Here is a 25,444-nt window from a genome sequence, read left to right on the forward strand (position 1 = left end):
CGCATTTTAACACATTTTCTTTGAGTGGCAATTTTTAAGCTCATGGCATTTATATACATGACCAAAAAGCCTCAACTCTGCCATACTATTTTACCATATATATATATATATATATATATATATGTATATATATATATATATACATATATATATATATATGTATATATATAAAGTATGTATACCATTTCACTGTGTTTCCTTGTGTGCTTTGTTTTTGCTTTTTTAAAATAATTTTTTTGGGGGGTGCCTGGGTGGCTCAGTCGGTTAAGCATCCAACTTCAGCTCAGGTCATGATCTCGTAGTTCATGAGTTCGAGCCCCACATCCGGCTCTGCACTGGTGGTGTGGAGCCTACTTGGGATTCTCTCTCTCTCTCCCTCCCTCTCTCTCTGCACCACCGCCCCCCCCCACTTGCACACATACACACTCTCTCTCTCTCAAAATAAATAAATAAACTTAGAAAATAAAAAAATAAAAAATTTTTTTTGGCTTTTGGGAAAGTTTTGATTTTTATTTTAGTGATTATTACAAATAACGTTTATAGGCTCTCATTTCCTTTTTTTCCTCTCTTAGGCTTTTATATTTGGTTTGTCAGCTTTAAATGATAGTCTTCAACTCTTACAGTCCAACTATTCATTAGTTTATTCTATCTTAGCATTTCTAATTTTTTCATCTTCTATTTTAAGTTCCTTTTTCCGGCTTTGTCAGAACACATAACATATACTTACTTTTCTTCTATCCTTTTCCTACCTCTGCTCTTAATATCAGATTACAATTATAGTTCATGCTCATTGTCAGTTCTTTGGCCAGTCATGTGTTGGTTGGATGAAGCATATCCCCTGCTACACTCCCTAGAAAGGGTTTATTAGTGTAAAATTCCCTGAGTTCTTAATTGTATAAAATAGTTTTTATAGCCTTGATACTTGAAGGGTACCCTGATTGATGACTTCTTTTTACCTTGCTAGTGACTCTCTTTTCTCTCTCTCTCTCTCTCTCTCTCTCTCTGTCTAGAGGCACAGAGGATTTTTTTTCTTTAGAGAATTGTTAATAATTAGATACAGTTATAAGTATATTGGATCTTCTTTGCCTGTTTTCTTAGCTACTTGCCCTTGGATCCTTTTAATCTCTACTTTGTTTTTTTTGTTCTGTTATTTTTCTATCTGTATGACTTCCCTCAGTGCTCCTGATTATAGCTTCAGTTGAATTAATTCTCTGCTAGAGACCTTATAATTTAATTATTGTTTTTTTTAATTAACACATTTTTTTAAAGTTTATTTATTTATTTTTGAGAGAGAGAGAGGGAGTGAGGGGGGAAGGGCAAAGCAAGAGGGAGAGAGAGAATCCCATGCAGGCTCCACACTGTCAGCACAGAGCCTGATGTGGGGCTCGAACTCACGAACTGTGAGATCATGACCTGAGCTGAAACCAAGAGTCAGAGGCCTAACCAACTCAGCTTCCCAGGTGCCTCTAATGATGACTTTTAATATAGTTTTATCTTTGATTTATTTCCAGGGTTTTAGTCAACACTAGTTTCACATCTTTCTGGGTGTTTTCCTGTCCATATGTGTTTTAAAATTTTTAATTTGAGCTCTCTTCTCGTATCTTCAGGCTCTACGTCAGTGTCTTTTGTTAGAGTTTACGTGTCAGAGTTTTGTTCTGTTGCAGATTCTTGAGCAGGAATTTTAGAAGCTGGAGTATTTTGATTCACCTTTTATTTCGTGCTTGTAGAGACGTTGCATGGATATTCGCCCACTGGTTTCCGTTCGTTTTGAAATGTTTTTCTTTCCTAGGCCATTAGGAGCAGTTACGTGTGGACAGAGGTGGCGAGCTCAGATGAGTTGTTAAGTTCCACATTCAAGAGTGCACTGGCCTCTCAGTACACTTTCATCACCGTTTTTGGAGGGAGTTGGTCTTCTGACCTTGTGACTTTTCTTTTCTTTGTTTGTTTTGGCGTCTACTGTTTCTCTTTTTCCTATCTCCTTCTCCAACAAGTCTTCAAAGAGTGCCCCTTCCAAGTAGCCCCCTCTCCCCGCAGAAGATGGCTCCCAAGACTGCCATCTCTGCTCCTTTGCACTTTGAGCCCTGTGTGGGTTTCAGATCTGTTCTTAGTATTTCTCTACTGAAGATGGAGCTTTCTCTTAATGTGGTGATTATACCTGTGTTATATGGGGATTCTGTTCCCTCTCTTTACTTGTCTGCTTGGCCTCTAGCTGACTATCTGCCCTGGAGTGGTCTCCAGAGCCAGTTCTGCTGGATTTGACCGTTCTTCTACTTCTGCGCCAACTGGGGGTTCATTGTGTTCTTTTTCTCTTGGTTATGCTGTGGATTTGTATGACCCATATTTTAATAATTTCTCCTGTTCGGTCTCCATGTGTTTTTCGAAGGCGGCATGAAGAGATCACAATCTAGGCGGTTTTCATTATCCTACTGAAATCAGGAGTAGATTCTCCAGAGCCTCTTCTGGATGTGAAGAAAATGGAACATAGCAGGTTTCCTTCCCTTTGCGTCCCTGTGGTAGCGATCTTACCTCTTCTCCGGGAAACGCAGATGCAATTGGTTGAACTAGGAGACGTCACAATCAGTAACAAATTATTACCATTCCACAGAGTTACCTTCTGTGAGACTTACGGTACTAAAGGTTGCCAGATTTAGCCAACACAAATACGGGAAGCCTAGTTAAATTTGAAACGTAATAATTCCAATAAATAATGAACAACATTTTAGTATACCTTTGCCAAGTAGGAATGGATCAAAGGATGGGTCTGATACTGAGGGGCTTCTTTCTCTTGTGAAGAAAAGCTTTTTGTGACTTTTCCTTCCTTCCGGAATGGGATACTGGGGAGGGATGTGGTATGTGAAACCGCAACAGTTATCTTGCAACCTGGAGGCACCTTCAGGGGACAGAGGTCAGCTACATATGGCGGCTGAGCAGTCACCGAGAACCTGGTCCCTTAATGATATCATTAAGCTGCTGCACCCAACTCGGAATCCCCTAGTTCCTGATTTCTTGAGGAACAAGTAAATAACTTTCTGACTGTGATTCATTAGGTTTTCTTTTCCTTATAGCTGAAACCACTCCAAGCTAATACAGACTTACTCTCACTAGGAAGTAACTTCAGGAATTTTATAGATTCAACCCATTTTTTTTTTACAGGAAGGTTTATTTTTTTTGTGAGCTACAGGCTTTTGGGAACAGCGACCGGTCACTTCATTGTTTACCTTGCCCCTTTCTTCCCTCCTACGGAAAATAAGGGTGTTGCAGAATGAAATGGAGAGGGTGGGTTTTCCCACATGTCACCTGGGCAGCTCTTTGAATCTCTTCAGATCCAACTGAACATCTCTCCCCACTTTGTCAAGCTGGAAGTCTCTCCCCTAAAATCAAAGGTGGAAACATACCCCTGTTAGACATTGGGATGTCTTGGACCGCGATTGATTGTGGAGTATTTATGTTAATTCCCCATGGAGAGCCTAAATTGGATATAGGTAGAAAAGACAACAGATGCTGGAAAACTATGTTCTAAGACACGGACTGTAGTCCTGGTGAGTGTGTTCATGGGAGGTGCAAACGCTGGTGTTGAGTTTACCTGAGTCATCATTTCTTTCATTAGTAAATGGCGGGGAAAAGTGACCCGTGTTACAGGAGCAGTGTTCCAGTTCACCCTGACTATGCCGTTATAAGAGTTACTAGAGACGAGGTTCAATGCCCACACCCTAAAAATGAAGATGTACCACTGTGTTTGTATATACCACTTTCCTGGCATTGCTGTCTTTCCTCCGACCAAAGATATTCCATGGGAGGCTATTAAAGCAGGTTGCTTGGCTAGATTCTTAAAAGGAATTCGACATTTTTTATCAGTAAGAAAAACATTTGCAATTACGCTTAACTTGCTAGTGTAGGATAAAAATGACCTTGTTTTCCTGCCCATTGTATTTCAGGGTCTAGAGAGAATCTCACCAGGTTGGAGAAGCCATCTTTTCTGAGGGTGCCTTTATTGAATAGCTAATCAAATGTATTATGTGGAATCCTCTGTCTTTTCAGAAGCATCTTCTACTTGCCACAGTAGGAGAGGCATTCGATGTATTCTTGGCCTGTCCAAGCAATATGCGTTATGGTCCTTTGAGGCAACTTTGTAGATGTTATGCTAGTTTACGTCTTTAAGTGGACATTGGAAGCAAAGATGTCAGGTGGATTCAGACAGTTATTTTTACCCAGTGTAGAAGGAACAGTATTCAAGTGGGCTTGTCTGCAGCTATCTGAATTGATTTTGTTGGTTGTCAAAGGTGAGATTGTTTTTGCTTTGCAGTAAAAATAGATTTATTTTTCTGTTGGCCCTATCACAGAAATGGCACCCGTCACACCCTTTGTTGCTGTGGGTATTTTATCTTTGGAAATTTTTCGTTTTTAAATTTTTATGCGAAACGCGAAGTGGTTTTTGTTTTGCTGTTCTTCGTTTTAATTTTAAGTGGCGATAGGTGTGGAACCTCAATTTTGCTCTGGCTTACTCTTCTAGGGATGGGGTTCGTTGCCTGATCCTTACAAACATCTCTCTTCAAAATGAAGGTTCTGTGTTCAGTGACTAAAGGTCAGCTCAATTATAGCACAATTGTAAAGAACTCAAGGTATAAATTTAATGACACATTTCCCTTGATGTTATCTCACATCTCTTTCTTTAATTTCCTCTGTAACTATTGCCGTAATCTCTAATTATACTATTTGTCTCATTCGTCTATTTATAATCTGTCTACTCCAACTTAAGTGTAAATGTAGTGAAGGCCAGACCCCGTTTTCTCATTCCCCGATGGAGACTCAGCTTCTAGAAAACATTTAATTAGTATTGGTTGGGAAGTTAAAAACAAACTAATAAAACGTAAGTGAATGAATGAAATGTTGCGACAGTTAACAGATGTGGAGAAATGGTGTAGTGTAACTGCCATTACTCTAGCTATTATGGGGTAGGGTCATCATGTGTAGATACGTGTCCTTCAGAAGGGTTTACAGATAACTCAACTGGGACAAATATACCTTAATGAGTAAATCTTACACATACGGTTGAAAACTCTCCAGCTGTTCACGTAAATGAAGAAGCCATCTTTAATTTCCATGTCTGTCGAAACTTCAGGGGCCTGCAGCCCCGAGGACATCTGCCTGCAACTGAATGGGGGACCCCAGTGAGAACCACCTGACTGACCAGTACACTTTTTTGGTTCCACTGTATGTACCAAGCCTATTCTTTGATTATACAAAAACCTAAAGCCTGGCTTATACTTGGGGGATTCACATTACTAGGAAAAAGAAAAGATGTGCGGGTGTCACCCGAGGCTGTTGTGTTGGAGGGAAAGCAAAGGGGAATTCAGATTTTGTACGCAACTGCAGCTAGTTATGACCACGTAGGTCTTGACCGCCCTTTCTCTCGATAGGGTTGCTTGATTTTTAGGCATAAGAACTTGACACACCGACACTATTATTCCTTCTTTGGGGAGCTTCTATACCACAGTTCCGGTAGGTTGCTTGTGGAAATCGATGTGTATGAGGTAATGACTTATTAGAGGGTGTGGCAAGAACCCTTCAGAGCCTTCAGAATGTTCAGAAAGTTGAGTCAGTAGTCTCCTACCCAGAGAGATCCGAGGTTAAAATCCGAAAAGGCTGTCTGAAATTCCATATCCCATTAATTTTTATGCGTAATTCCAACAGACTACTCTCATTTGTTCTCTAGTGGTATCTACTTCGTTGCCTTTTCTTGAGACAAAAACACTTTTAATGTTTACGACCGAACTTCTGGGGCTCCTGGGTGGCTCAGTCGGTTAAGCGTCCAACTTCAGCTCAGGTCACGGTCTCACGGTTCATGAGTTTGAGCCCCCATTGGGCTGTCTGCTCTCAGCACAGAGCCTGCTTCAAATCTCCTGTCCCCCTCTCTCTGCCCCTCCCTCCCTCCCTCCCTCCCCACCCCCCGTCTCTCTCTCTCTCAAAAATAAATAAACATTGAGAAAACTGAACTTCTGCTGCTCTGTCTGTTAAGTTTTAACAAGTTAAGCTTGTATTTTTTTAGGAGAGTTCAAGTGGTTCTTATTCTGGAAGGGGAGGAGCTTATGCACGAGTTGTGGACATCACTTGAACACGCGTGGATTCGCTGTTACGTGGACTTGATTCTCTCTTCCTCTTCCATTCTTTTGTGTCCTCTCCCTTCTACATATGAATCATTTCTGGGACTTGATCTTGATGGAAAAAATCCTTTAGGAGCATTTGATCTATGGGAATCTATGGGGAGCTGACTTAGGGAAACTGAAGTTGCTTTTACTGTTCAGAAGTTCTGCGGAGTCCTGGAAAGGGGCACACCCTTCAGCAAACATTTTACAGAAGTCAAAACGTGGTAGGACTTGGAAAGATACTTGCGTGTATTGTCTGTATGTTTCCTTGTCTGTCCATCCTCTGTGCCTCCATCCTTCCACACATCTATTTAAAAGAAGCTGATTCTGTGGTCAGACCTCACTGCAGAATGACTGAGGGCTTGGGAAGATCTTGTGTAAGTTTATCCCTGTTCTTTCTCTTTTTTTTAAAAAAAAAATTTTAATGTTTTTTATTTTTGAGAGACAGGGAGACAGAGCATGAGTGGAGGAGGAGCAGAGAGAGAGAGAGAGAGAGAGAGAGAGAGAGAGGGAGGGAGACACAGAATCTGAAGCAGGCTCCAGGCTCTAAGCTCTTAGCACAGAGCCCGACACGGGGCTCGAACTCACGAACTGTGAGATCATGACCTGAGCCGAATTATAACCGACTGAGCCACCCAGCCCCTACTATTATTTTTCATAAGAATATTGCCCTTCATGAAATAAGGTGATGAAGAAATGTCATATTAGTAAGGCAGGAAGACTGTATTTAACTATCTGCAAAAGGTAATCACATTTTTCCTCCCTGACCTTAAATGTCTCCAACATTAGAAACAATTGTTTTCTGTTTTTCCTCAAAATTGCTTTTGTGATTTTGAAAAGATAAACGTAGTGGGGCAGTTGAGTTCTGAAGCGAGTTGATGATACTTATCCAAACCATACCACATCCTACTCATTTTAAAGCACGGGAAAAGTCCTGCCGTCTCCTAGCCCTTCTTGTTGAGATCTTGGTGGAAAAAAGAAAAAAAAAAAAAAAAAAAAAGAGACCCGAGTCTCTGAGCCAGATTTATGCATAGAGACCAAGAGGCTGAGGAGTTCTATGCAAGCAGAATTTTGTACACAATGTAAACAAAGAAGTTACATGTTAGAAAAGAAGGAGGCTTGCTCCTTATTAATGTTTGTGTAATTATTAAATAATGCAACTCAATTGCTTTTAAAATTCATTTTCATGAGCTCCCACATAGGAATTGTTTCCTGGCTTTATAAGCGCTTAGGGGAAACATTTTAATTGAGATCATCCTTAAGTAAACACAATTTACTGATGTACTAATTACACAATTTGGGCAAAGAGTAGATTACAAATTCTTGGTTTTGGGTCCCTAGTCAGCCAGGAAGAAAGTCACTTGGTAAAACGGAGTTTCTCCTCAACTCATGGGAGAATTTACTGCATGACTAGAAGGAAAGACAATATACAAATGGAGCCATTGACTGAAAAGTGGGGGAGAGTCCCGAAATGTTCACCTCCATCGTTGCCGTGAGTCACAAAGGAAAACAGACCTGCGCCCCAAGCCCCTCTCCAGCCGGTAGAGATTTCCCGCCAGACCCGTAAGGGGATAATAGCTCGTCTGTCACTGGGTTGTGTCTCTTATGAGATCTTCTGCCAGGACTACTGAACATCATTAATGGTACATTAGCATAATCGCATCCCCAAATGAATATCTGCACTTACATAATTCCTTGTGAAGCCTTCAGTCTCTGCACATTTCCTGTGTTATTTCTTAAATCCTTTCCTTGGCAGAGTCGAATAAGCAGGTGTGCCCTAGTGTGAGCCAATGTGTGGAAGACAAAGATTTCTAGATCTTACTTGAACCTTTTCTGTTACCTGCTACCTGCATAATATGTCTTGACTATGTAGATTATCTTCTGCCTTTTACCCAGCGTTTACTTCTGCTGTCTTAAATAAATATCAATTTGCAAATTATCGAGTATTTTTACTGTGAACTCTACAGGTTATAAAGATACATAATGCAGACTCCATTACTTCAAGTGGCTTGTCATTTCATTGCAAAGATAAAATCCATATATAGTCAGAGATTGCTGGTGTGAATGCTGCATGGGGTGAGCAGAGAAAGGCTGGGCTTTCCAGGAAGGGAAGGTTTGAATGAACGCACAGCCATCTTAGAATTTGCTTTAGGGGGTGCCTGGCTGGCTCAGTCTGTAGAGCGTGTGACTCTTTTTTCTTTTTTTTTTTTTTTCTTTTTTTTTTTAATTTATATCCAAGTCAGTTAGCATATAGTGCAGCAATGATTTCAGGAGTAGATTCCTTAATGCCCCTTACCCATTTAGCCCATCCCCCCCTCCCACAGCCCCTCCAGTAACCCTCTGTTTGTTCTCCATATTTAAGAGCAATTGACTCTTGATCTCAGGGTTGTGAGCGCGAGGCCCACATGGGGCGTGGAGACTACTTTAAAAAAAAAAAAAAAAGAATTTGCTTTAGAATCACATATGTGATACACTTGGGTATCCTCACTGCTGTTCCTCCCCAATTATCCAGCCAACCCTTCTCTCCCAGATGAGTTTTTCCACTCTAATGCTCCAATTTTCTCCTACCTTTCTGTTTGGCCTTCTTCCCCCCAGGCTAATAACCTCATATGGTCATTAGCTTTTGCTGCATAAAAACCATGCTCAAAACTTTGTGGTTTTAAAAAAAAAAAAGCTATGTATTAGATTTGTGATTCTACACGTCCTCAGTTGGGCTGAGCTCAGCTGAGCCATTCTCGGGTTTCATATGGCATCACTAATGCATCTGTGAGCCATTCTGGGTCAGCCTGGGGCTCGCTGGCCTAGTGTGCTTTTAACTGGGACAGTTTTTATCTGTTCTGTGTGGTCACTCATCTTTTAGCAGCCTACCATGGCTTGCTCACATGGCCACCAGGAAGGATTGCAAGCGAAAGGGTGTGGAAGCTGTGGGACTGAAGCAGTGTCGCTTTCATTACATTCTTCAGGCCGAAGTGAGTCACCAGGCGGGCCTGGAATCAAAGGGGGAAGAAATAACCTCATAGCTTGAGGGGAGGCATTCTAAGTGCCATAGGTTTAGGGAGCAATGGAGAGTTGCTTCAGATGCATCTGGTAATGACTCCAAATTTTGCTAAGACCATCACATTTACACACTATATGCTGCCCTGGGGGCATTTTTTAACTTTGAGGCAACAAATGGCACCGAATATTGTCTGTTCACTACCAGATACTGGGGGGGACTCGAGAGGTGAAGATGTTAGTGCTTTACAGACATGAAAGAGATTTTGAGACGGGAAATAGCATGACGCGAGCATTGTAGGCAGAATGAATTCAGCTGGGGATTTGAGCAGAAAGAAACTTGAGGTCTCCATACACAGTTGCGACAGGCTACTCCTTTACGGATATCGCTCTACTTTCCATACTTTTAAAACTGAAGTCCATATTTTCGTTCTCTCACCAAACTTCTCCCCGTGCTTCCTTTCTCAGCATGCAGTCCTACCATTTATGTAGTCCAAGCCAAATATCTGATGGTTCTTGGGTCTTCTCTCCCTCCCCATACTCACTCATCGTTACTAACGGCAAATATTTACGATGCCCGCTGTGTATCACATACTGTAATGTATTCTCACTAATCTAGGCCACTGTCATCTCTCAGTCACTAGAGCTGCCCCCCAATTAGTTGGTCTCCGTGCTCTCCTTCATATTGTTTCTTTCTTTGTTTATTAAGTAGGCTTCATGCCCAGTGTGGAACCCAATGCAGGTCTTGAACTTGAATCGTGAGATCAAGACCTGAGCTGAGATCAAGAGTCGGACACTTCGCTGACTGAGCCACCCAGACACCCCTCCTTTATGTTCTGTAGATTCCACGGTGACTTTTTAAAACTAAATGTCCTTTCATTTGGCATATAATTATTGAACTTCTATGTGTTAGACTCTGTGGATACAGAAATCAATAAGGCAAAGTGGCTGCCTTCCTGGAGAATATAATCCAGTGTGGGAGACATGTGATGAAGGGGCAAGTTGATATATAATATAGTAGTTATGAGTGCTATGAAGAAGATGAAATGAGAGCCAAGGGTAGAGAATGACCCAGAATACTACTTCAGATAGATTGATTAGGGAGAATCTCTCTTGGGAGTTGAGAGTTGGACATCAGATAGGGAACCATGTGGGTATGTGAGTAAGCGAAGCAGCATATCAAGTATCACAGCCTTGGGATAGGAGTGGTGTTGGGATGGAAAACAGTGGTGTAGTGGAAGAGATGGGGCAAGAGGTCAGGAAGATGGTTTCGCATTAGGCCATGGAATGAACTTGGTAATTACTGAAAATGTGAGGGAAAGTCATTGGAACTTGAGAATGATGGGGAACGTTTATTGAGATTAGTCTGCTCTAGTTGACAATGATCACTGTACTGCCACCTAGAGAATAGACTGTAGAGGCTTAGGAGATGAAAGTTGGAATCTGTATGTAGCCCTGAAGATGGTGGGATTAGGTCAGGTTCAAGAGCGTTTTCGAAGGATCTGCTATAGGAGTCAGAAGGGAAAAATCAAGCGTTTTCCTTTGGAAGTGCTTTGGAATTAAATTTCAGATGCATTTTAGGCATTCAAACCACGTTAATGCCTATCTTAAAACCCTTCAATGATTTTACATTGAATTATGATAAAACTCAAACAAACAAACAAGCATGGCTTATTTTTTTTTAATATATGAAATTTATTGTCAAATTGGTTTCCATACAACACCCAGTGCCCATCCAAAAGGTGCCCTCCTCAATACCCATCACCCACCCTCCCTCCCTCCTACCCCCCATCAACCCTCAGTTTGTTCTCAGTTTTTAAGAGTCTCTTATGCTTTGGCTCTCTCCCACTCTAACCTCTTTTTTGTTTTTCCTTCCCTCCCCCATGGGTTCCTGTTAAGTTTCTCAGGATCCACATAAGAGTGAACACATATAGTATCTGTCTTTCTCTGTATGACTTATTTCCCTTAGCATAACACTCTCCAGTTCCATCCATGTTGCCCCAAAAGGCCAGATTTCATTCTTTCTCATTGCCACGTAGTACTCCATTGTGTTTATGAACCACAATTTCTTTATCCATTCATCCGTTGATGGACATTTAGGTTCTTTCCATAATTTGGCTATTGTTGAGAGTGCTGCTATAAACATCGGGTACAAGTGCCCCTATGCGTCAGTACTCCTGTATCCCTTGGGTAAATTCCTAGCAGTGCTATTGCTGGGTCATAGGGTAGGTCTATTTTTAATTTTTTGAGGAACCTGCACAACGTTTTCCAGAGCAGCTGTACCAGTTTGCATTCCCACCAACAGTGCAAGAGGGTTCCCATTTCTCCACATCCTCTCCAGCATCTATAGTCTCCTGATTTGTTCATTTTGGCCACTCTGACTGGCGTGAGGTGATAATCTGAGTGTGGTTTGGATTTGTATTTCCCTGATGAGGAGCGACGTTGAACATCTTTTCATGTGCCTGTTGGCCATCCGGATGTCTTCTTTAGTGAAGTGTCTATTCATGTTTTCTGCCCATTTCTTCACTGGGTTATTTGTTTTTCGGGTGTGGAGTTTGGTGAGCTCTTTATAGATTTTGGATACTAGCCCTTTGTCCGATATGTCATTTGCAAATATCTTTTCCCATTCCGTTGGTTGCCTTTTAGTTTTGTTGGTTGTTTCCTTTGCTGTGCAGAAGCTTTTTATCTTCATAAGGTCCCAGTAGTTCATTTTTGCTTTTAATTTCCTTGCCTTTGGGGATGTGTCAAGTAAGAAATTGCTATGGCTGAGGTCAGAGAGGTCTTTTCCTGCTTTCTCCTCTAGGGTTTTGATGGTTTCCTGTCTCGTATTCAGGCCCCTTATCCATTTTGAGTTTATTTTTGTGAATGGTGTGAGAAAGTGGTCTAGTTTCAACCTTCTGCATGTTGCTGTCCAGTTCTCCCAGCACCATTTGTTAAAGAGACTGTCTTTTTTCCATTGGATATCTTTCCTGCTTTGTCAAAGATGAGTTGGCCATACGTTTGTGGGTCTAGTTCTGGGTTCTCTATTCTATTCCATTGGTCTATGTGTTTTTGTGCCAATACCATGCTGTCTTGATGATTACAGCTTTGTAGTAGAGGCTAAAGTCTGGGATTGTGATGCCTCCTGCTTTGGTCTTCTTCTTCAAAATTACTTTGGCTATTCGGGGCCTTTTGTGGTTCCATGTGAATTTTAGGATTGCTTGTTCTAGCTTCGAGAAGAATGCTGGTGCAATTTTGATTGGGATTGCATTGAATGTGTAGATAGCTTTGGGTAGTATTGACATTTTGGCAATATTTATTCTTCCAACCCGTGAGCACGGAATGTTTTTCCATTTCTTTATATTTTCTTCAATTTCCTTCATAAGCTTTCTATAGTTTTCAGCATACAGATCTTTTACATCTTTGGTTAGATTTATTCCTAGGTATTTTATGCTTCTTGGTGCAGTTGTGAATGGGATCAGTTTCTTTATTTGTCTTTCTGTTCTTCATTATTAGTGTATAAGAATGCAACTGATTTCTGTACATTGATTTTGTATCCTGCGACTTTGCTGAATTCATGTATCAGTTCTAGCAGACTTTTGGTGGAATCTATCGGATTTCCATGTATAATATCATGTCATCCGAAAAAAGTGAAAAGAACAGTCACAGTCTGGCCCCAGCTAACCTCTGCAGTCTTGTCTCTTTCCATTTTTTTCTTCACCCACTGCTTACTGTCTGTATCCTCCAGTGGTTCTGAATTTCTTTGCGTTCCTTTGCCACTCCAGTCTCTCTTCGAATTTTTTTTTTACATTCATTTATTTTTGAGAGGCAGAGAGAGACAGAGCACAAGTGCAGAAGGGGCAGAGAGAGAATGAGACGCAGAATCCGAAGCAGGTTCCAGAGCCTGAGCTGTCAGCACAGAGCCCGGTGTGGGGCTCGAACTCACAAACCGTGAGATCATGGCCTGAGCCAAAGTGGGATGCCCAACCGACTGAGCCACCCAGGTGCCACCCAGCGTCTCTTTGATTATTCTGTATGCTTACCCCAAATAAACACGTCCTCTCCACCCCTTGCCTGCCCTCTGGCTACTCAGCTCGTGTTTGGGGGCTCAGATTAAATGTCATTTTCTCCAGGAAGTACACCCCCCCTTTCCTGTCGTCCCCCTGACTGGGTTCCATGTTCCCATTCTACCCCGGCAACCCCCATTATAATGCTTAGCAGGTGTTTTTGTGAAATTTCTTGCCTGTCTGACGGACGAGACTTGAAGGGACTTGAGCACAGGGACAGTGTCTGAGTCAGTAGGGTGACCAGAATATAGTACGAGCTTGATCAAAATACTTTTTTAAATGACAGGGGCGTAGATTGGAAGTATAAGATGGGTTAGAAAGGTAAAGAGGAGCAGAGCGGAGCCAACAGCCCGAACTTCAAGGCTCTGTGGAAATCGGAAGCCATGTGGAATGACGACAGGAAAGGAGGAGAAGGAGGCAGAGGCTGCACACCCAGGTTTCCCAAACCTGACTGATTTTAGACGTGATGTATTTGAGAATGATGGGAAGCCTGGCAGTGCAATGGGCTATACATGTAAAGTGAAGCTTGGTCTCAGTGTCTCAGAAACACCCAGTAAGTTTTAGAGATTGTGGTTGCCCTTTAGCAACACCACCAGATGATACAGCTGAAATCTGTTCTCTAAACACTATGACAGGGCACATGGCAGTTCCATAAAGGAGAAGAGATTTGTTTGTTGGCTTACTGGATTTTGCTTTGTTACATATTTTTAGGATTGAAAGGTTTTTTTTTTTTTAATGTTTATTCATTTTTGAGAGAGAGAGAGAGAGACAGAGAGACAGACAGGGACAGAGGATCCGAAGGAGACCTTGTACTGACACCGGTGAGCCCAATGCGGGGCTCAAACTCAAGAACCAGGAGATCATGACCTGAGCTGAAGTCAGACGTTTAACTGACTGAGTCCCCCAGGCGCCCCGGGACTGAAAGTGTTTCATTCAAGCTGTGGCAGGTTAGGAAAGAATCAAAGAGGATCACAGAGTTAACAAGCGAGAGAAAGGTTGTCCACTCAGCTGGACCGCCCAGTTATCCTTTGGCTGTTCTGCCTCAATTCCTCTTTTTTCTTTTCCCCCAAGACCATATATAAATTTTTAGAGTCATTTTAGCTTCACACTAAACTTGAGAGGAAGGTCCAGAGATTCCCCATATACCTCCTGCCCCAATACATGCCTAGCTGCCTACATCATCACCAGCTCCCCCCAGAGTGGTACATTTGTTACAGTTGATGAACTTACATTGATGCGTAATTGCCCCAAGTCTGTGGTTTGCATTAGGGTTCTCCCTTGGTGTTATACAGTGTGTGGTTTGGGACCGATGTATAATGACACGTATCCACCATTAAGGGTATCACGCGGAGTATTTTCACTGCTCCCCAAATCCTCTGTGTTCTACCTATTCGTCCTTCCATCCCCAATCCCTGGCGACCACTGATCTTTCTACTGCCTACGTGGTTTTGCCTTTTTCACGGTGTCCTATAGTGGGAATCGTCCAGTATGTAGCCTTTTCAGATTGGCTTCTTTCCCTTAGTGATGTGCAGGGAAGTTTCCTCCATGTCTTCTCATGGCTTGATAGTTCATTTCTGTTTAGTGTTGAGGAACGGTCCATTGTCTGGACGCATCGCAGTCGGTTTAGTCCATAACCTGAAAGCCATCTTGGTGACTTCTAAGTTTTGGGATTTATGAATAAAGCTGCTGTAATAAGCATCCATATGCAGCGTGTGTGTATGTGTGTGTACGTAAGTTTTCAACTCCTTAGGTAAACGCCAAGGAGTGTAACTATTGTATGGAAAGAGGAGGTTTAGTCTGTAATATACTGCCAAACTGTCTTCCAAAGTGGCTACATGTTGCATTCCCGCCAGCGATGAATGAGAGTTCCCGTTGCTGGACATCCTCACCAGCATTTGCTGGCGTCGGTGTTCTGGATTTCGGCCATTCTAATAGGTGGGTAGTTGTATCTCATTTTTATTTGCATTTTTCTGCTGACACATGACGTGGAACATCTTTTCATATGCTTGTTTGCCCTCTGTATCTGTTCTTTGGCAAGGTGTCCGTTAAGGTCTCTGGCCATGTTTTAATAAGGTGATTTGTTTGTTTTTAATTGTTGAGTTTAAGAGTTCTTTGTGTATTTTGGATGTGTTCTTTATTAGATGTGTCTTTTGCAGATGTTTTCTTCCAGTCTGTGGCTTGTCTGCTCATCGTCTTGATATTGCCTTTCACGGAGTGGAAGTTTTTAATTTTGATGAAGTTCAGCTTTTCAGTCATTTCTCTCATGGATTGTGCCTTTGGTGTTGTAAAAACTGAGAATAAACTGAGGGTTGATGGGGGTGGGAGGGAGGGGAAAGAGGGTGATGGGCGTTGAGGAGGGCACCTGTGGGGATGAGCACCGGGTGTTGTATGGGAACCAATTTGACAATAAATTTCATATTAAAAAATAAAAAAAAATAAGAAGGCGTCATGGTACCCAAGGTTGTCTAGCTTTTCTCCTGTGTTATCTTCCAGGCATTTTGATTTTGTATTTTACACTTAGGTCTCTGATCCACTTTGAGCTGATTTTTGGGAAGGACGTAAGGTCTGTGTCTACATGTACTTTTTTCTTTTTTTCTTAATGTTTATTTATTTTATTTATTTATTTATTTTTTTTTGAGAGAGAGAGAGAGAGAGAGAGCAGGGGAGAGGCAGAGAGAGAGAGGGAGACATAGAATCTGAAACAGGCTCCAGGCTCTGAGCTGGCAGCACAGAGCCCAACGTGGCTCGAACCCACGAACTGTGAGCCGAAGTCAGACATTTAATTGACTGAGCCACCCAGGCGCCCCTAGGTATACTTTTTTCACGTGGACGCCCAGTTGTTCCAGCACTGTTTATTGAAAAGACTGTCTTTGGCCCCTTGTATTGCCTTTACTGCTTTGTCAAAATCAGTTGGCTATACTGACTCAACTTCTTGACCCTCCGTTATGAGTAGAATTCTCAGAACTGGATTTCTTCTCGTTTTCCTCTGTAAAAGCATTTTTATATCCCACAGCCTTTCTTCTCCTAACATCTGCTCTTTTCTGATGTTTCTTTGGTATTATGTGGGACATCCTTGAGATTTTGTAACTGGGAAACGATCCTCCGTCAGAATTATAGTAGATGTTGAACCATGATTCTCGAAGGGCTGGAATATTGGTGTAAATGTGTGGGATAAAAAAAATGTGTGATGATTCCTAGGAGATTCCTAGGAGGCCATCTGACCAATGTAAAAGAGAATAGTTGGACACTGCTCTCTACTCCTTCACCTCGTCCCTAGTGTCTAGACCCACAGCCACAAATGTAAAATATTCAGGTCCTCCCAGCCACCCATGCAAACGTTCAGTTGCCCTTTCAAGTTTGTATGATCTATATTTCCAGACAATGAAGAAAACCGTTATCTTACTATTTTGTGGTAGTCTCTCTGTCTCTCTCTCTCTCTCTCTCTCTCTTTTTTAATTTTTTAAATTTTTATTTTTTATTGTTTATTATTTTTGGGAGAGAGAGAGAGAGAGTGTGTGTGTCTGAGAGCAAGCAGGGAAGGGGCAGAGAGAGAGAGGGAGACACAGAATTGGAAGCAGGCTCCAGGCTCTGAGTGCTCAGGACAGAGCCCGACGCTGGGCTCAAACTCACAGACTGTGAGATCATGACCTGAGCTGTAGTCGGCCGCCCAACCGACTGAGCCACCCAGGCGCCCCTCTCTCTTTCTCTTTCTAACTAGTGTTCTTTTCTTAACTGTTAGGAACACTCGTGTCTCCTATATCTGTGCTCTCATCAACAACATGATTGCAATAACAGAAACATTTGTTATGTACTTTATCGTCTTTAATCTTTATGAAAGTTCTCTGCATTCAAACTCCAAGTCGGGTTTAAGAATGTAGGAGAACTTGACAAAATCACGTAGCTGGAAGGTAGCAGAGGTGGGATTTAACTTTTCCTCTTCTGAATCCCCCAGCTGCAATAGTTGCTATGCCAAGTTTGGTGTTAATGAAACATATTGGGCTTCCTTGGAATTTCTGGAAAATCCACAAATTGAATAATCATCCTTGAATAATTGGACATTGGATCTGTTTTGGCCAGGGGCATCCTTCCCCCCCCCCCGCCCACCATGTGTTTGATAACAAAGGATTTGAAATTCATCAAATTGACTTCTAATAGTAACCGTCTTAGGACTTCCCTAGCTGAATTGAGATTTTAAAAAAATCTGTGAAGTCCTCTTTGGTTTTGGAGTCACAGAACCTCTATTTCATGTATCCCAAGAAGAGCCCATCAGCTTATGGCCACAAAAGTCCAAAGTCCAACTTCTTCAGGTAGCCTTGAGAAAGGAAGGGTAAAGAAAGATCCTCTCCAGATAAATGCAAGAAGTAGTAAAATGATTGTCTGAAAACTGTGAAGGGGACAAGTATGCCTGGGTACTTACCAGTAGTTCCCAAGTACTGGGAAGCAGATGTCAGACGCACTGGAAGGGACAACGTCATCGGAAATGGAGCAAGGCTGACAGTGGAGTGAGTCGTTCCTGTGGTTTGTTGGATCTGCCTTCTAAGAGCTCACGAGAGCTTATTATTAGAGATTCAGGGATTTTGTGAGCGTGCTTTAAGACTGCACGTGATGGGAGGATTTACACCATGGAAATTGGCAAACGCTACAAATAAGGGATTTTTTTTAAGTTTACTTTTTTTAGTAATCTCTATACCCAATGTGGGGCCTGAACTCACAGCTCTGATTGAGGTCTTATGTTCTTCTGACCAAGCCAGGCATGTAGCCCAAGCTTCCTTTTTTTTTTTTTTTTTCCTTTTTTTATTAAAGAATTGATTTACCAGCAATCATTGGCTATTTAGTAAAGAAGTGAACCCTGTGTCATTGAAACTATTAAAATTAAAATTGAAAATATTAGGTGATTTCCTAAAAGATGTGTTGGAATAAGTAGAATTAGGAAAAATTAGGTCCCTAAAGTCTTACTCATCTGTATTCTACCTTATCACTGGAATGCACTGATCACAGTGCTAAGGCAAGTGAGATTTGTGATTTGAATTTCTTTACTGGTGCTCCATTGTCCAACATCTACTCCTTATCTACTCATGGATTTGTGTGTGTTGTGACTTCCTCTAAGCCCCTTCTGTTTTAACGGAAGAGTTTCCATAGCCCTATGGTCTGGTGTCAGACAGCTTCCTTTTGAATCCTCATGTTAATATTGACCAGCGGCGTGAACTCAGAGGGGTTACCTAGACTGATTAAGCCCCGTTTTTTTTTTAATCTGTTAAAAGCAGATGATAAAAGGACCGCCTTCAAACAGTTGTTCTGAGCCTTAGACCACAAAAAGTGATTAGTCCAATGCTTGGCCCTGGTAAGGATCTTGTAGGTGTCAGTTATATTTCCCCTTAAGGGAGTATCGATTCTAGTGTTTTTTTTTTGTTTGCAATTTCTTGCATCTTTTGGACTCCACATTCTACAGAGAATTTCAAGTATGTGCACACTTTACTCAGTTGACTAGATGGGTTTCTGAATTTGTCTGTGAAGCAGAATTTTTATGTATTTCTTTATTAACACTATGTTGTCAGAGATGCAGTCTTATCAGCCACTGTGCTGGTAACAGTGAACGGTAGATGATTTCATTGTTAATGGCTCTTGGGAGCATATAAGTTGGCAGGCCAGTGAAGACCCTCAGAACTTGGAGAAGTTTAAAAAGAATGACGTTGAGAGTAGCCCTCTGCCCCTCCCCCCCCCCAAACAATGGTGAGAACATAGCAAAGGTGTTTATTTTCAGGATAAACTGTTCTTTCGATGAGCAAACACTGTGATGCGTTTATGAGGACACAAGAAAAGCAGACACACGCAGAGTGGCTTATAAGCAGAATGGCTCATAACCCTGGTGTGGAAAAGGCCATTTCTAGAAACTCACAGAGCAAACTCTTTAAAATTTCATTCCTAAAAAGAATAAAAGCTTTTCTGGATGAGGAAGTGGGAGACATAGGTGGCAATCATTGTTTCTGCAGGTATGTTCCCTTTTGTGTTGTGTCTAAATATTGAGTCACCTGTGCATAGACCATCATGGAAAGGCAGTACATTATTCAGAACTGAAGGTGCATACGTTTATTATAAACAGTTCATGTTGCATACACTGCGCACATAATGTGGTTTTCATCAACTTCGGATAGCTAGAAGGGTCTGACTGGCCTCTTTTGTGAATACCGGTCTATGGACTGCATGTGTGGTAACAATTTCAAAAACCAGTCTTTAGGCTCAGCTCTGGCAGAGATCTCAATGTGATTGACTATGAGGAAATCGTGGCTATTCTAAGTCCCTTTTGCCTTTGGGCGATGCCGTGACACAGATTCACATCAAGTAGAGACCGGTTTAAAGACCATCTCAACAAGGCAGTTAAGGAAGAGACTAATTCTCATCTTTGGTCATTGTTGACTCACATCAACATTTTCCAGTCTTTGCTCTTTGGATACCTTGGTTGTATGAAGCAACCATATCAGGAACATGTTTGGAAGTCTGGAACACTTAAAATATGTGTTAAAGGGGCTCCTGGGTGGCTCAGCCTGTTCAGCGTCCGACTTCAGCTCAGGTCATGATCTCATGGTCCATGAGTTTGAGCCCCGCGTTGGGCTGTGTGCTGACAGCTCAGAGCCTGGAGCCTGCTTCGGATTCTGTGTCTCCCTCTCTCTCTGCCCCTCCCCCATTCATGCTTGCTCTCTCTCTCTCTCTCTGTCTCTCAAAAATTAATAAATATTATATATGTATATATGAACATGTGTTAAAAATCTAAGGATCCCATTCAGAATTTAGGGTTCTGATTTAAGGGTCCTCTGACCTAATTACTCATTTGCAAGAAACACTCCAGGCTCTGATTTATTTTTTCCTTTGACGTTTTGGCTCCTTGCTGTATTAGATTATCCAAATGAAAGTATCAATTGGATATTTCCTCTCCTTCCCCTTCCATGTTGGCAGATGAAAAGAAGAAAAGGTGGCACAAAAATATTTAATCTGTTAAAGTCAGATTCAACGGAAGCAGAGGTGGAAGAAAGAAACCTAATTGCTTCACTTTTAACACACATGTTTTCCATAGACGGCTGGTTTTCTTCAATTTTCATAATTACAATTTCAGGCAGCATCCCTCCACTCCAGGATGGTTATCCCATTTGTGGGTTACCCATTTCCTGCGCATTTCCTTCCTCCAGCCCACCTCTTGGCCACATTAACATTATTTCATTTCGCAAACGATACCACAGGTGGCCAGAACAGGTTTTGAAAAAGAGAAAATGAAATGGAAACCTGTCAAGGTTGCTTTGTGTTACATTACAGTGTTCGGTGAGGAGAGGCCCACACTCTTGGCCAGAAGGAGACTTCTGGACCACGGAGGCATTTCGGAAATCTACACTGTTCCTTTCGTGATCGTCTCCGTTAACCGAGGATTAGCTGGCTAGATATCTCCGACGAGGTCCGAGCAGAGAGTTTAATCGCGGCGGTGCACTTGGAAATAAGGTTGAGGATGTGCCCTCACTTCTGGCGTGTGACCAGCCCGATATTGCCTGAAATCCTAGGTCGGGCTTCGTTTAATGCATAGTCTTGTAGGGGCCCACAATCCATAAGACAAAGTCCACACACAAGAGGCAACAGTCAACAACGATTCAACAGAATATAGCAAGTAGGAGTCGGATTGCGTAGGGCAGCATGTGTCTGTGTATGTGTCTGTCTGTCTCCACCCCTGAGTTCAGGGCAGGAGAAGAGAGAGACGAGGAGGGCTGAAGGACATGAGAAGTCTCTGTGGGAAGAGGTGGGTGCTGAGGTGTGCCTGGAAAACTGGGGGCAGGCAGGGAGAACGGAATTTGGGTCAGTGCCGTAGTAGAGTGTGTGTGTGTGTGTGTGTGTGTGTGTGTGTGTGTGTAGGGCCTCGCGTGTCCGAAAGAAGTCCAGACGGTGAGAAAAAGAGACAAGTGTTCATAAAAGAGATGAGCCCCCCAGGGGCTTGTTAGGATGAATCCACTACTCAGGTGTGTTTGTAGCAGTCAATAAAAGGCAGCCTCATTTGGAGAATAAATTTGCAAATTCATGTCACGGGCTGTTAGAGGTATCTGTCTCTCGTTAGCGTCGGATTTTGATGGATGAAGTTTGGAGAGAGGTGCGCGTCCATTTACTCGGCGTGCAGTCAGTACAAAAGCCCGGTCATGGATGGTCTGACCTCGCTCCCCCTTCTGATTGGCTGTCTTCCAAGCCATTCTTTCCCTTGGTCCCCAAGCTTCCGCCCTACGCCACCTTGTTTCTCATTCTTCAATGTGCTAAGCTGTCTGCCATCTTATATTATAAGGGTATATTACATACCCTTGCATCTATCGTGTCCTTTACCGACACGCTTAGCTGTAGGCTCTGGGCAGAGCAGCCCTTTCTCACCAATCAGGCATCAGGTCTGACTTCACTTCCTGAGACCAAGGGCCCCACCTCCCATCCCGCCTAGAGTTGTGTGCATGGGCCCTCGGCATTCACCCTCGTATCACCCTCTTGAATTCCTTTAAAAGCCACGGAGGGCTCTGAATGGTGTTACTTATTTTTTTCTTCATTACCTGTGTCTGTCTCCTCTTTAGAGGGGTCGTCAGAACAGGGACCTCATCTGCCTCGTTCGCCGCCATACCCCGGGGGGGAGTAAGTGCTCAATAAAACGTACGCCACGCGAGTCCATGGCAGCCGGATCTCCATTATGCCCAGAGCCTCCGGAGCTTGCATTCTCTTCCCCTTCGTGAAGATCCAGAATGGTAGGATCCGGGGTGGCATTAAGTCACAGCACGTCTTTGTCCCTTTGTTTCCCTACCGAGGAAACAACGCCACTCAGAGGGACCTTGGAGAGAGAGACGCTCCGAGGAGGCAACTGTATGGGTTGGGCAAATGCTGGCCTGTCAGGAGGAGGCCCTGGGTCAATGCATTTCTTGATGTGTTTATATGTTGTAGCCATTGTGGAATGAAATGACGATACGTAACGTGCTAAGCGTCCGTGTTTCTCCAGCCTGCCCCCTGAAGCCCTCACACGCCTTTCCTGTGCGTGTTACCTGTCCAGACTCGGTTCTCTTTCTTCTTTCCCTTCTCAAAGCGCCGCTGACTGAGTGTGTTTGCCCCCTACGTATTTTGGTACGACCGCCGTGGTGAATTCATCAAAAGCAGCTCAACAAAACTGTTATTTTTCTTCCCGTCCGTGAGTTTCTCATGGTAGCACACCTCTGGCTGACACTGTCCAGAAGCTGCCTGAGTTCTCATTTTTTTTTTTGGCTAGCCTGGTTTCCAGGTGCCTGGGGAAGAAATTATAAAATACATGTTCTTTAGTTACCTAGGTTGAGTTTATAAATGAAATGTCACCATGCCTTTCCGTGTGCCATCGATTCATGCTAACAATCAAGTGATACTTCCGTTACTCTGCTGTCGGGATATACTTTCTTTTATTCCATTTCTCCCAAAGGATGTATGGTATTTGGACAGGGCAGAGCCGGCGGGAGAGATTTCTCTTTCACTTGCCTTCCCCACATCCACCCTTCCCGCTTCCTCCTGTTACTGTGCTAGAGGCCCGTGCTCCTGCTCTGCAGGCAGGCACCGGATTTCTGCTAACTCGGTGCACGATCTCGACCCGCAGATGATTCGCGCACCTTCCAGTTATCGGTAACCCGCGCGGTCTGATTCTCCGTCTTCCTTCCATAGCACTGCAGCGACAACACGCATCCCTGCCAATCAGACATGAATATCGAAGGAGCCTGGAAGAGAGGCTACACGGGAAAGAACATCGTGGTGACCATCTTGGACGATGGCATCGAGAGAACCCATCCGGACCTGCTGCAGAACTATGTGAGTGTGGGCTGTGGGTCGGAGCCCCTCCCCTCCCCCGTGGAAACAAGGGGACTCGTGTCAGGATTGGCAAAAAGAGGGGCTACGGCGGGAAAATGCAGCTGACGGAGACGGTAGGCTCCGAATAGTGTTTTCGTCTTAGACGAGCCACGCCCTCCGAACGCGGGAAGCAGGAGACCCCGCTTTCCACTTGCAGGTGCCTTTGATGTTCTGGTGACAAAATGCAGGTGAGAAGGCAGCAGAAACCCCCACCACCAACACCAGTCACCACTGACAATGACCGCTCTTCTCAGTGATCCGTCCACGCAGCCAGGCAACGCGCTCTGTCTCTTGTATAGAGAAAAGCGGGTTTAGAACTTTTCTCAAGTTATCCAGCCGGTCCCTTTCTTCCTGTCCGTTTTCACAGGACAATAATGATCACGTTCCTACTACTCCTAGGAAGCAGCAGTCAGTTCCTTAGGAAGGAATAGTGATTCCAGGACTCCTGGAGAGTATAGGATGAGCCCAAGACCACGGACCTAGTGAAAGTGCTGAGGCTCAGTACTCGCCCTGAAAATCCTGGTTTTGATACCCGGTGCCCACCGAACACTGGGGTCAGTTTCTGCCCCTAGGGCCTCTGGGTCCCCTTTACCACCGTGATATCCACTGCCTGGAAATGTATCAGTGAACCCTCTGTCCTCTACTCTCCAAGATCATTCCTTCCATTGGCTTCCCCTTTGCAAGTTTTGTCGAAAGTGCCACAATTATCTCGCCACAATGCCATTCTCTGTCTGGCCTCAATTTGTGTTGCCTGACACCTTAGGGTTCTCTTTGAAATATTTCTTCTGGTACAGAGAGCCCGCAACGATCCCCCACTAATCTGCAGATACAGCCCTGATTCCCATGGAGGCTCAGCAGAAACCCCAGGTGGATCCCACTCAGACCCATGTCTTCTGACTTTCCCTCGGACCTCTTTTCTGTTGCCACCCAGAAGCACTGATACCCCTGTGTGGCTCGTACCCTTCAGCTCCTTTCACCCACCTTCCCTCTCCCTTCCTCCCCCATTCCTTTTGATTCCAAAGATCGGGTCGCGTTGAGTCTTCCTAAGTTATATTTTCATGTCGGTGTTGAAGAAACGTTTTCTCTTAAAACTGGTGACTTTTCTGTCCGCTTGCAAGCTTCCTCTCCTATCCCCGGGAATACAAGCAGCTCTAAATCGTGGCGAAGTCAGCTGCCCCTTGCAGAACCCTTATTGACCCAAAAGGAGGAAAAGTCGTGGGCCAGGGTGGGAAGCCTTGTCCCCCGCTTGCAGAGGGGACCCACCCCGAGCTATGTGAGTGGGAGGACCATATCGCTTCAGACTTTTGCCTTCCGTGTTCCGGTTCATGACTTCAGCAGGCCCAGCCCGTCACACTGTGCCCTGAGCTGGCCGAGAATTGCGAGACGGGGCGTGCCCGTAGATTCCCCATGCGCGTTAGCGCAAAGGACTTGTCCTCCCGGTGTGCCTGTTGCCTCTCTCTCTCTCTCTCTCTTTCTCTCTCGCGCGTGTTCCTCAGTCACTCGTGGGCACAGAGTGGCCCTGAGGAATGTTGTCTTTGGATCACTCAGAAAGGACCTGACCTTTTCCCTGAGGCCCATTTCAGAGACAGGGTTATGATGCCTTCTTGAAATCTCATCTCCCTGTATCTCTGTCTCCTTCGGCATGGAAAGGCCTGGCTTCTGGGCACCCCGGGGATCACCGTGCCCCTGTGCCCCCGTGACCATTTCTCCTCCGCGTCTCTCTCTTACCTACTGACAAACCATTTCGGGGGAAACGGCCCCATCCTCCGCAACGTTGCCTTCTCATGTGCTCTGTCTCACGTCATGACACTTAAATGAATTTTCCTGAAGAGACTCCATTTTTATCTCTGCAAACAAAAGACCTCTGAGTCACTCCCTTGGCGCCTCCGAAACCAGCTCTGGCTCACAGTCACCCCTGTCTCTGACTAGGAAGACCTTCCTTCACACGCAAACCCCACCCCCCCCCACGTGTCGCCTTGCGCCGGAACCTTCCCTCACGGTGTCCCACCCCGTTGCCCTTTTGGTTTCAAAAAAAATTCCGCCAAGGGACTTCACAGATTAATTTTTTACAATGAAATGTTGAAACGATCGCCCCGAAACTAGAGGACTGTCCCTCGGGTTAAAAAAAGAGAGAGGGAGGAACTGCAAATTCATTTAGTTCTTATTTGAACGAAACATTTGAGCGGCTGCTCTCACCCTGCCGCCGAGCACACCCAGACATCGCTGTCTCTTCACAGCAAAGAATTTGAGAGCTAAAAAGAAATTTCGGTTCAGTCTCCTCGGATGATAGGGGAGAAATGGAGGCCTGAAGGCCACAGTGAGTGAGCCCGGGTCCTAGAAGAGAACAGAACTGTGGGTACCTCTCTCAGCAGAGAAGTCTTTCCTGTCACGCACAGT

The 25,444-nt window shown here is 43.8% G+C and overlaps 1 protein-coding gene across 3 annotated transcripts in view; it reads left to right on the top strand.

Annotated features, from left to right (window-relative positions):
- The window catches only part of PCSK5 (proprotein convertase subtilisin/kexin type 5), a 447,663-nt gene that overhangs the window by 104,780 nt on the left and 317,439 nt on the right, over positions 1–25,444 (top strand). For all 3 annotated transcript variants that reach the window (XM_042911954.1, XM_042911956.1, XM_042911957.1), the window contains exon 4: positions 22,865–23,008. In XM_042911954.1, the coding sequence (XP_042767888.1) occupies positions 22,865–23,008 (144 nt within the window). The remainder of the gene's footprint in view (positions 1–22,864; positions 23,009–25,444) is intronic.

Source organism: Panthera leo, chromosome D4, assembly GCF_018350215.1.
Source record: "Panthera leo isolate Ple1 chromosome D4, P.leo_Ple1_pat1.1, whole genome shotgun sequence".
Lineage (NCBI taxonomy): Eukaryota > Metazoa > Chordata > Mammalia > Carnivora > Felidae > Panthera > Panthera leo.